Below are 12,380 nucleotides of genomic sequence, written 5' to 3' on the forward strand. Positions count from 1 at the left end.
ACAAAACATTGGATCAAGATGAAAAGACTGTAATCACGCTGGATCACTTTCTCTGCCACTGTTGGTCGTGGCTGCCAACAGCAAACACTCTGCCAATTCTTTGTTTTATGACACAAGAGAGAGTTTCGACTTCCTTTTAACAAACGGATACATTTCAGGTCTCTCTGACCTTTCTTCCCACATCAAGTAACAATGGTGGTTCTCAGCATGGGTCACTGGAATAGTATTAAATGATTAATTATTTTATATTTTAATTCATTATTAAATTATATTAATTATATAGTAATAACAATTTTCTAATTTGAAATATTCTACACGTTTTCCCTTCAAATGAAGCAAGTTGAAGGGGGCTGGATTATCAACTGGTTGAACTGCTCACCACCCTGTAATATGCCACCCATCATGGGGGCTGCAGACAGGTGTTTCCGTTTTTTAAAGTATACAGATTTAAAACTACTTGCCATCTTCCTCACAGAATGACTGTTGGCATGATTGCAACGTCCTTTTCATTGGTAAAATTCTTAAGTTAGTTAACAAGCAAACAAAGAAGTACCTAAGTAGCGGCGCTGGTAAGAACAGGTCACTCTCGGAATATTGAGGAAAGAAGTTTCAGTGCTTCCTTTTCTTATTTCCTTTAGCCTAAGATACACTGGGTCATTTTTTACTTTTGATCTAATATTATAGATAAGAATATTCCACGTGTTCCAACCATCCCACTGTTAAATGATAATTCTTTGCTTAATTCTCTTACAAGTCTGACAGCAGGAAAAACGCTGTTCGCTGAAAAACCCTCAGGTTAACTCAAAGACAGATTTATTTCATGGTTGTATAATGTTATGGATTGGCAGAAAGATGTTACTTTAAGTATATATCCTATATGATGTGTATGTGTATAGGTACATTTTTATTTGCATATGCAGCAATAACTGTAAGAAAACCCAAGGAGGGAATAGTGAGGGATTTTTTTTCTTCTGACTTTATGTATATTCAGTTCTTGTGTTGTTTGTTATTTAACATTAGGTTAAGTTTATAGGATAGCATGTCCGTTTTTAACTGAATTTGCATAACCACAAGGCTCATAAACTAATTTACTTTGCATTGTGGTCTCCTTCACATTTATCCATAGTACCGTGACATTTTCTATCTAAGCCAAAGTGGCTAGAAAATGAAAAAGGACATAATTTGGAGTGAGATTTGATTTGGTATGAGCCTGTCTTTTGTCTACATGACCCACTGTCTCAAACCTTTGTGACAGCAAGCAAAGTCCTGCTGAAGTGAAGCTCATCAGGGATTTCTCATTTGACAACTCAGAACAACAAGTACGACCGAATAACACTTCATTTTAAAACATCTGTAAATTCCAATGTATTTCCAAATAATCTCCTAGGAAGTGTCCTGGAAAGAACAATAAAATTCGTACTAATTATGGGTAAAATAGAGTGTGATCTGTCGGTACACTTCCAGTTATTTCTAAATGCCAAGTTAGCACGAACTTGATACTTTAGCAGGTGAGCTAAACATGGAAAATGTGAAATGTGCCTACAAACAAGCATACTATATATAAAAGAAGAAAGTTTCAATAATAAATATATGAGTAATAAATATTAACTTGGCTTTAAATGGAGCAATTTCTTTCAGTGTATAAAAAGATTAATACTACCTGATGACAATATCAACCTAAAAACTGAAGGTGAACTCTGAATCTGTAAAAGACAAATGATCTACATCTAAAATAATAAAAAAATCTCAAAACAATAAACATGACTTTGGGCAATCAATCTATCAAGCCATTTAATATGATTTATTAAAACATGTTTAAAATGTAATGTGGTGCGAACTACTCACATACATAGACGGGAATAAAAAACAGAAATTTAAAAGCAAAAATAATACTTCCACACATTGACAAAAAGACTGTACAACATACACACAAACTGATTAAAACCTTTGAAAACAAAAAACCATGGACAAAGTTCTTGTAGCGGTGACACTGTACATGTCTGACGAGATTGATTAATTTCAGTCACATCTAACATGAATCTGTGAACAGCAGCAGCAGCACTCACTGTTCAAGACTCAAGCCAAGAACTAGGACTGAAAAACTCAAAACTCGTGCTCACGTTCCCTTTGAGTGCTGAAGTTTCTCATGACAGGAGGGTGATGAGTGCATCCAGAAACTTACTTCTGTCTTCCGTCTTCAGTTCGATTACTGCAGAGGGAAGAAAACGTGAGCACACCCATCTCCCAGCAACATGTTTTCATTGGGGACATTGCAAGCAATATGAAAAAGAAGGAGTCGAATATCATCTGTCTTGATACCCAGAAAAAGTAGTTTGGAATAAATGTTGGGGGTGGGGATGTGTGGAAATGCTCAAAACTTATTCTACTCATGACGCATGTCTCATGTATTGAAATGCACATCACGAGCTTCACATTTATTTCATGATGCCTGGCGCTCGGTCACATAATTGACCGTTTAGTGAGGCTGGATGAATAAATGCTGGAATGTAAATTACACGAAAGCAAGGCTGCCACCTAGAGTCTAAAGAAGAGACTGACATCTATGTAAGAGCATCCATTCTTGAGGCATTTGTATCAGTGTCAGCCAAATTAAAATTACAACCTTTTAAGACTTAGTTAATACCACATAGAATTTATTTACATTTAGGGCAAATTTTTGTCTGTACTTCCCTGCTGTACATTTCAATAATTCCTGATCATAATAAATTGATGAGCTTCCTAGCTACTGTAGCTAGAGCAGCAACAATTTGTCAATTAGTCAATCGACAGATATCTATGTATCATTTTAATCATCAAATTCAAAAAAAGAATGTGAAGGTTTGAGGCTTTTCTTTGTCATACATGACTGTAAACTGAGTATCTTTGAGCTTTAAGACTCTTGGAGAAAAATATCTGAAGACATCAACTTGGACTATGGGAAAGTATAATTTATCATCATTATCCTTTAACTATTTTCTGACAATTTATAGACAAAACGAGTGATCGATGATGGAAAATAATCGCCCTAACTATAGCTAACGGTGGTGACAGTGTTTGTTATGAGTCTGAAGGTACTGACTAAACCACCGTAAAAAAGGATTGAACAGCCTCCTGCAGCACAAACACTGTCACAACAATCCCACTTTTAGTTTATAGACACACTGTATAACGTCACCCGACAGCTTGAAATTGGACACAAAAACATCCTATAACTAACTATGGCAAGCAAGAAAAAATATTCAAGACCTTGGAAAATAAAATAGAAGACTTTTTAATATCTTCTAAGGGCCTTTTTTTTTTTTGAGGGAACTGAATTAAATGCTTTAAGACTTCAAGATACAGTTAGATGCTGTGCACAGTAGAACAGTAAACGATCCTGTTACTTACTCGACGTTTCAAAGTGGTCATGAAGAGTTCGGGAGCTGGTGCTCTCTGCAGCTTTCTCAAATGCTCGACCAAAGAAACTTATAGAGTAGAGAGAAAGGAAAAGATGATTTTCTTATCAGTACGTCTGCAGAGTCAGTACCAAAGAAAATGGAATCAGACATGGAATATTCAACTGTAGAGCACAAATACCATGTTTCTGCAGTTATATTTCAAACGGAAACTTGTGACTGAAACAGCTTCTTAAATCAGGTAAGCACTTTCATTGAAGTCATTCATTTGCGTAACATGCAGCTCAGCTCATCATTTTTTTTTTTACTTAGAGGTCTTACTTCTTCTTGTCAGATGTCTCGGACTCCGGTGGGATTCCCACAACAATGACAGTTCCCTTCTCCAGATCCTTGGGAGCAGCCATGACGAGGGGAAGCAGTTTACAGCGTTTATTCCTCGTCTAAAAAAACCAAGACACCATGAGTGAAAGAGTGGAAAGACAGCTCTAACGGCGTGATTTCAGTCTACTTCCTTCACATTCTCATCAAATTTTGAGAGCAATCAGAAACTCACCGAATGGACGAAAGCCTTCAGGAGGTATTTGCAGAGCAGAATCAAGGCCATGGGTTTAGAGAAGAGCTTCACATCAGGAGTTCCCTACACATGAAAGAGCAGGAGGAGAAGAGGATTAATCTGAGCAGGGTATCCTGCTAACAAACAGCCAGACAGAGAGACACACACACACACAGACACACACGTCAGTCAAACAGACACTCTTACCTCCATGAGGTAGCAGTAGAGGAAGGGTCCCTGCGACAGGATGAGGTTGGTACAGATGCAGCTGGCTACAGTCTGCTGGAGAGCAATCAGCTTCTTCTTAGCCAGGTCAATGCCAGAATGCAGACGATCAAGGTTACTCCTGCACACACAGAGAGAGAGAGAGAGAGAGAGAGAGAGAGAGAGAGAGAGACACTCGATTAAAAATAAATACGTAAATAAAAATAATTAAACCCCCCCCCAAAAAGAAAAAGAAAAACTTTTTATAGCTTTATAACACTAGCTCGGTCTTGGTCACCAACATTTTGGAGGAAATCTGCGGGCATTAAGATTTTAGGCAATGATCTAACTAAAACTTCAAGCGACTTTGTGACAACAACGATCACGTAAGTTTACTGCAGGTCACATTGTGTGAGATGGGTCTAATAAAATCTTGGTTGCTATCTGTGTCAGAACGTATGATATAAATTTAAGCACCACGATGTAAAAGAAAAATGTATATGAGACCCGAGGCTCGCCATCAGCTTGTGTCATTCATCTGTGCTGCAATTCTGCAGGATTTTCTTATTTGTTAGAGTCACACAAACTTTTTTCCTACTTTTGTGTCCATTTGGTTTGTGTATGCACACGTTTCCCCCTAAACTTTAATTGGCGGGTGTATTCTGTGTCATTCCACGCCGTATTCTGACTGGTTGGTTTGTAGACGTGAGTCACAGCAGCTGTCACACTGTGAAAATTTGATCATAAATTCCAGACAGCCTTAAATTTGAAGCAGCATGTATTTGGTCATCGGCCATCGGTGTCGACTTGTCTCAGTGCGATTTAGGATCAACGATTTGGACTACCGACCGCAGATTTTTTTTTTTTACCACATTTCTCTCATGACTGTCAATTTACGTCTCAGACAGCCCAAAACTACACAGTGTGAAGGGGCCTTTTGAGCCTGCTACACACCTGGAAAGGGAGTCAAGAGCCTTGATGAAGTTGTCGCTGTCATCTTTGTCAGTGCTTTCCAGCAAAGCGGCAGTAGCATGCACCATGTCACTGGCCAGGAAACGGTTCTTAAAGCCAAAGTGAACACCAAACGTCTGGATACGGATATCCTTCATACTGATAAAGAGGGGAAAACAAAAGACAAATCATTTCAGGTTTTCTATCAAAAAAAGGGATTTGTGTGCAACCTATAAAAGAAACGTAATGACAGCATTTATCTCTTTAAGTCTCTTCTAGATTCATACCCATATTTATTAGAAGACTCTTCGATGACTTCCCTTAGGTTTTCTTTGATTGACATGTCCATGGAATTGAATTTCTGTCGCACTTGCCTCAGGGGTAGCCTGTTACACGCAACATCAACAAATATTAGCAAGTAAAACAAATAAACTCTATTTCACATCAAAGGCTGACCTTGAATTCAACTCAATAAAAACAGTAGGTTTGTCGATAAGACGTTTCCCTGTTGACACACAAGGCACTGATTTTTAGTCACTCACCCCATGTCAGCTAGGAACTCCTGGAGTTTCTTTTGTCCATTTAACGTCCAAAGTTTGAAGCTGCACGACGTGTAACATGAATTACAGATGCTCTCATACAGAGACCAGTGCTGATAGAGGGTTAGACGCAGGCTGAAGCAGGAGGTCAAGGAAAACGAAAAAAAGACACAGCTACAATAAATTACTGCAGCAAACGGGGAACGACGCTGGGTTTGTGGATCTCAACAGTGATGGTGTGTCAAATGAATTAAGGATACTCGTATTCAAAGGAGATCCTCATACAGTCGATGGAGAGCGAGTTCTCCTCATCCTCATTTCGGTGGTTATGCCGGGAAACATGTCGCTGCATTGTGGCGACGTCTGTTATGTACTTCATACTAAAAGAAACAAGACAGACAAGATTAATTCAATGCGGGTAAACAACTTGATGTAAAGACATCTCGTCACCAATGATGAACCGAAAACCTATGAATGAATGCTCTACAGCAGGAAGTACCCCTGTTTAAGTCCGTGGGAATCATTTTATGTTTTTGAGGATTACGTTTTGAAATACTGAAGAAATACTTACTGTGTGATTTTATCATGAACCCACTGGTCTGCCAGCCCAATGATGGCCCACCTGCAAAAATAAGAAACTGAATCTAAAAGTCTGTGCAGTGAACTGTGCATTTCCACCCTGTTTATGTCATTAAAAAAAAAAAACTTTGATCAGATAGCTTACCAGAGCATGTCCTTGTTGTCTTTAGTCAACACCCATGCAAGCTCAAAAAACATCAGTGCTGCCTGACAAAAAGACACATATGAAAACTTTTGTATTCAGGAATAACAACAGAATATGTAAAATGGAAAGTCAACACACAGCTGTTGCATTGTGAACTCTCAAATGTGTGTGTAGATATAAAAACGTCTTACAATTTAACAGTTTGTAAAAGTTTAAGACATGAAAATGATCAAATTCATTTTCCATGCTCAGCTAGGGTTTCCAGAACTAAAACTCTTAAAAACTTTCTACTCACAGACGTCCCATGATATTCATACTGCTCGTAGTCAAACAAGATTTCCCTCCTGAGAAATGAGTAAAACATTAGTATCAATTTAGAAATAGTAATGTAACACAATCCTTATATCTCCTTAAAAACACTTCACCTTCGTGCCTCCCACTCCCTCCTCGCTCGCTGTCTTTCAATTCTCCTCTCAACTGCTCCCTGCAACGAAATGACCACAAACATTAATGACACAGCCACACTGCTCTGATTCATTTCAGTGGAGTTTACTAATTCTGTTCAACATGTACTTCGTCAAATCTCCTCCGTTTGCCTGATGGCTCTGAGCCTTCATCGCTCTCATTTCCAGAGTCGCCTCCTTCTTCGTCATCGTCATCTCGGAAAATATCATCATATGAAGGCACGCCTAGGTCATCATCCTGTTTGATTAGTAGCTTTATCTGTCGATGAGATGACAGGAGTTTATACAATGAAAAATCCCAGACGTGTAAGCACAGCAGCACAGTTTCCACCGAGATGTGGTTTAATATTTTGGTATCACTCACAGACTTCTAGGGCTAAACAGGAGAAAGCACTCAACCAGTAGGCAAACTAATAAAAACAAATGGATGCAGCACATACAAAAGTAACATTATAATGTTTTGTGTTTTATTCTTTCATTGAAATCATTTGAGCTGAATTGATCATTATCCAACAACCTGGGTGTCATTGTAGACATTGACCACATCTATAGGACGGCGGGTGTCACAGATGAAGAAGACGGAGTCATCATCTGGCTGCAGCATCTCAAGGAGGTCAACATTTGCCCCACAGTTGATGAGAACAAAGTATCGGAACTACAACACAACACATTACAAAATAATATTATATTAAATGTATAATCATTTAGTTTAGCAACACAGTGCGGAAAACCTCAACAGATCTTCCTTATTTATGCTTCAGTCATATTTTCTGTGTAAGCTCAGGTGTGATTTGACCATACCTGCTCTTTGTGTTCAAGGAAGGCAGTGCCAAGGTCCTGCCAACCTGTAACTGGCACGAGTGTATACTGGACCTGGTCGCAGTGGAACAGCGCCTGGTAAAGAAACAAAAAGACTCAGCAATTATCGTGTAATTTACTAATTCATCATTAGCCTCTCGCTGATGAAGAAGGGCACAAGAACACTGAAGCCATTCGGTGACAAAAAGCAGCCTCTAATAAACTTTATAGACAATTCTGAAAGTATAACGATAAATGTTTTATCAGCATTTGATTTCAGGATCCATTAATCTGATCTCAGTAATGTGCATTAACAAGATATAAATTTAGCATGTTTAAAATTTTCCCTTTAAATGTTGCCGACCATAAGCGTAAGAGTATTGGGAATACTTAATTACCATGTTCTCCTTTTCACAAGCTTCAACAGATCCACTAATCCTGACCACCGTTTAAAAAGCACACACGTCAGTTACTGTACGAAACACTTGCCGCACAAGGGAGGAGCTCCATATCATTTGGGTCTACATTATTTGATTAATCGAAAAATAGTGACAAATTTGCACCACTTAAGTACAATATCAACCATGACAGGTCGTTCATCTTGTGGTTCCGGTCTTGTACAAGGACTCTATGTCTAAATCTAAATTGTTGTAATTAATATTGAGCTCATTTGCCTTGAAGTTTTGTTTTATCAAATTGCCTCAATTATTTTCTGTGTCCAGTAATTAATACACAGAAAACCTCAGACAGGGTCATATTATTCTATCATAGGAAAACTGCCTGGCAATTATTTTCTTTAATTATCAGTTGATCGTTCAGTGTATAAAATGTCAGAAAATAGGGAAAAGGCCCATCATTATTCCCTGAATAGGGAATAGGGGACAGTGGGTTTCAGTATGGGCCCAACAACACATTTTTGCCCCTGGGAGCCCAGGAGGTTAATTACAGGCATGAGGATACATAATTACAAATATTTTTAATATTTATTAATCTGCTGATTATTTTTTCAATTTATCAATTAATCGTTTAATCTTTCAATGTCAAAAACTTGTTCAACCAAAACTCCAAGTACCCGAAAATATTTAGATTATAATATGTATATATACACACACAACAGGAAAAGCAGGAAATCCTCTCATTTGAGAGGCTAGAATCAGAAAATATTTGGCACTGCTTCACTACTTTTGCTTGAAAATGACAGACGATTAATCAATTATCAAAATAGTTGCTGACTATCTTTCTGTTGATCAAGTAATCTGGGGCTGCAACTAACCATTATTTTAATTATCAATCTGCCAATTGTTTTTCTGATTTTTTTTTGATAAAATGTCAAAATTGAGAAAAATTTTATGTTAAAATGATGATATGTGGGTTTTGGGGACTTATAATGAGTATTTTACACTATTTTGGACAGTTGATAAATCAAACACGCAATCAAAACATTAACTGGTAATAATAGAATAATCGTTAGTTGCAGCCCTAGAATCTTCAGTTGTCATATCTGACTTGACAGACAATTTTACCCCCATCTGTTGCTGTAGTTTTTGAATGTTGGTGGCTGTAACCACATAGTATTTTTAATATCAGTCTATTTCGCAGCTTATATTTTTGATTAATCGTGTAATCATTCTGGTACGAAAATGTCAAAAGGGATGACAAATGTCTTCATGTTCCATAGACCAATAAGGCTGCAATTAACGATTATTTTTATCATCAATTAGCCTGTATTAATCTGTATTTTAATAGGTAATTCCTTGATCAATTCATTGTTTGGTCTATAAAAAGTTGTGAAAAATGCTTGTCAAAATTTTTCCGCAGCCCAAAGCAGTGTCTTCGAATATCTTTTTTTTTTCGACCAACTAGATACTCTCATGTATGACATAACATCTTCACATTTGGGAGGCTGGAACCAGCAGATGTTTGCTTATTATATGCCTAAAACAATTATTTTATTATGAAAATAGTTTTCTGTGACTGACTAATCGATCGGTCGACTAGTAGCTGCCACTCTAGACTGATCATTTCAGCTCCGTACATCTTTAATCGGAGGGGACAGGAGATGTCAGTCTGATCCCACAGGATGTCATCGATGACAAAGGTGAGTCAACAAAAAGGTTTTTTTAGGCCCAAACACAGGTAACAGGAGCCGACGTCTGCTGAAAGTTAAGTTGGGTATCTTACCTGTAGTATCTTGCAGGCGCAGAGAGCGTCGATGTCCGATGCCACCAGGAGTGCGACTCTCTGAAAGCAGATTAATGTACGATGTGGGGAGGGGGGAAACAAAACAAAACAAAACAAAGAAATCTCCCTTTTTTGATCAATAAAACAAAGTTTTCACAAATTTGAAAGTGGGTTGAGGTTTTAGCTACAATGTCAAACACCCTTTCACAACAGTAAGAGGAACAGAGAAGCGGTCGCTCGTAGTTGTAAGGTAAGTTTCCCTTGGTTTAAGTTAGCTAACCTTATGTTACACTTAGTGCAAACTTACCTGGTTGGCAACAACTTCATAAAATTCCTTCCTTATGTCCGTGACGAACATTTTAAAAAAAACTTCTAAGACGAGACAAACCCGTTAGAGTGACCCTAGAGTGGCATGAACGGCGAGTCGGTCGGTTTGTTGTCAGGACCGGGGCGCTTTCTGCTGCAGAAATGTGGCGCCAAATTTGCACGTCACCTCCAGCCAGTCACCGGGGAGGAAAGTAACGCACGTAACACGTCCGAGGCCACGCCATCACGTCGGGTAAAACAACTGGTACAAACGCAGGGGAGAAAACCTGCCAAAAACACTGGCAACCACACAGCGGTTTATACTGGTCACTGTTAAAATCATTTTGGTCAAAAAGTTATGATGTCCGCTTACGAACAGTGACTACAAAGGAGAAAGAAGAGGAACTCTTCTGACACCCATTAATTATCTTATTCATTGCCCCCCCCAACGCTGGTTTTAAAAATGATCCCACAAAACAATACGAAGGGAAATGAATGAACTTCAATGTTACTTTAATTTAATTCACTACTTGAAAGTACTGTGATCAGGGCCACACGTCAGGACGTCTTTGGTGTTGTTGCAGTGAATTTGGGGGGTTTTGACAACCTGATTGGGAGCAAACATTCTAAAATTACACACAAGTTACACACGGTAAATAGTCTGAACCGGTTATCATATTTTTTTAGTCTCAAAATCTCTAATATCGCCCTATATTCACTAGTTTCTTAGGGGGCTGGGGTGGCATTAAGGCATTCATTTTGGGTAGAAGACTGACTGTGACGTTCCTTCAACTCTTCCTGTTTAATCAGGATCAGGTGCTTCCATCGCTTTGCGCGACTCAGTTGACCGTTTGCACAAGGCGAAGGTATGCAAGGAGGATTATTTTGGTGTCAGGTTTGACACTCCTTCTTGTTAAAATGTAAACTAGGAAAGGACTTCCCAGTATCAACACCGAAACGATAGGAAGTACATCATCTAGGCAAAATGTAGCGACTGCAGCTTTAAAACAGAAAATAAACTTGAAAAAGCTTCTTTTCTACACCCCAAGCTGCTTCATAAACTGACTAATACGTTTGTAATAAACATTTTTTGTGCCTGTATTCATCAGGCATACTCAAAACCAGGATTGCCGATTAAAAATTAAATGAGCAAAGGACAGCGTGTACTGCAAGATTAATTAGAAACATCATTTAGTGCCACCAAAAGATCCATTGAAAGCATCACAACATTTACAATCAGGATACTGTGTCAGCATGAGCGGCTGCTTTATGGTTCTACAAGCCAAGGCAAATTATGACAGGCATGACATTAATAACACAAACAGGAAAGTTTAGGTACAATCCCTTGTCATGACAGTAAACAAGGAGACCAGACATGATCAACAACTTGATACAGTATACGTGTACTGATAATCACATAAATTAATAGAAATGGATGGAAATGTGGAGATTTGGAAGGAAGTAATGAGGAGGAAAATATATTGCTATGTAGCTGTGAAACATGCAGGATTTTATAAAAATGCAGCAGAGTCTAAGAAACTTCTTTTTGTCTGAAATGTCCCCCAAAAACCAACGTTTCAAAAACAAATATCGTTACTATTTTCATGAGATAACATGATCACATTTTAGGTAAACAAACAAATATTAAAAATTCAAGTAAAGTCCTACATGCCCCAAAATTAAATACACTTAGACCTGTACATCATCTCATAAATACCTATAAGAATGACCAAGTAAATTAAGATATTATTTGTCTCAAAGGTCTGTAAAAAGCGAGGTTTTACCTCCTCTTGTCTAGTCGCCCAGTTGTAAGTTTTACACTTTCCACACAGAAATCTTCACATTAAAAATTAAATTTATGGAAAGTAATTAAACACACTTTTTCTGAGGTAAAGAAAGGCAGCATGCCACATTTAAACACCATGTAATATCTTCACAAGTGAATCCTATACACCGTAAAACAATTTACAAAAAGTTAAGATTCAAAACAAAGTTAAGATGCCAGAGAGAATATACTGTTACATGCAGTATATACTCCATTCATTAACGGAGAGCCATAAAGCAATGTAGTAAAAAAAAAGGCACAAATTCATCAGTTTTTTCTGCTAAGTTTGGTCTGAAACCGCTGTGATCCAGCCACTTTAAGCTTAATTCACAGCAACGAGCAAAATGTGCTTTGACTCGGCAAAACTTTGGCGGGTTTCACAAGCAAACAAAAACATGAGGAGGTTTGGTTGTCTCATGTTTCAACCTGCAGAAACACAT

At 38.0% G+C, this 12,380-nt stretch overlaps 1 protein-coding gene across 1 annotated transcript; it reads right to left on the bottom strand.

The window, feature by feature from the left end:
* Window positions 1–1,774: 1,774 nt before the first annotated feature.
* cdc45 (CDC45 cell division cycle 45 homolog (S. cerevisiae)) lies at window positions 1,775–10,351 on the bottom strand. The gene is made up of 18 exons (XM_040154231.1): window positions 10,117–10,351; window positions 9,810–9,869; window positions 7,632–7,724; window positions 7,348–7,485; window positions 6,940–7,089; window positions 6,792–6,850; window positions 6,662–6,710; window positions 6,367–6,428; window positions 6,214–6,264; window positions 5,903–6,022; window positions 5,646–5,777; window positions 5,391–5,489; window positions 5,107–5,262; window positions 4,156–4,294; window positions 3,949–4,032; window positions 3,717–3,835; window positions 3,388–3,464; window positions 1,775–2,209 (listed from the first exon to the last, which is right to left on the bottom strand). The coding sequence occupies exons 1-18, from the start codon at window positions 10,165–10,167 to the stop codon at window positions 2,145–2,147; spliced, it is 1,704 nt and encodes a 567-aa protein (XP_040010165.1). The 5' UTR covers window positions 10,168–10,351; the 3' UTR covers window positions 1,775–2,144.
* Between the last annotated feature and the right edge of the window lie 2,029 nt (window positions 10,352–12,380).

This window comes from Xiphias gladius, chromosome 19, assembly GCF_016859285.1.
Source record: "Xiphias gladius isolate SHS-SW01 ecotype Sanya breed wild chromosome 19, ASM1685928v1, whole genome shotgun sequence".
Taxonomy (NCBI): domain Eukaryota; kingdom Metazoa; phylum Chordata; class Actinopteri; order Istiophoriformes; family Xiphiidae; genus Xiphias; species Xiphias gladius.

What these genes read in the sequence shown, in the direction of transcription:
- cdc45 (XM_040154231.1), bottom strand. Translation starts at nt 10,167, where the DNA reads ATGTTCGTCACGGACATAAGGAAGGAATTTTATGAAGTTGTTGCCAAC. An exon ending in GAGTTCCTAGCTGACATGGG is followed by an intron (nt 5,490 to 5,645) that starts GTGAGTGACTAA and finishes TGCGTGTAACAG; the next exon opens with GCTACCCCTGAGGCAAGTGC. An exon ending in TCTACTGCTACCTCATGGAG is followed by an intron (nt 4,033 to 4,155) that starts GTAAGAGTGTCT and finishes TTTCATGTGTAG; the next exon opens with GGAACTCCTGATGTGAAGCT.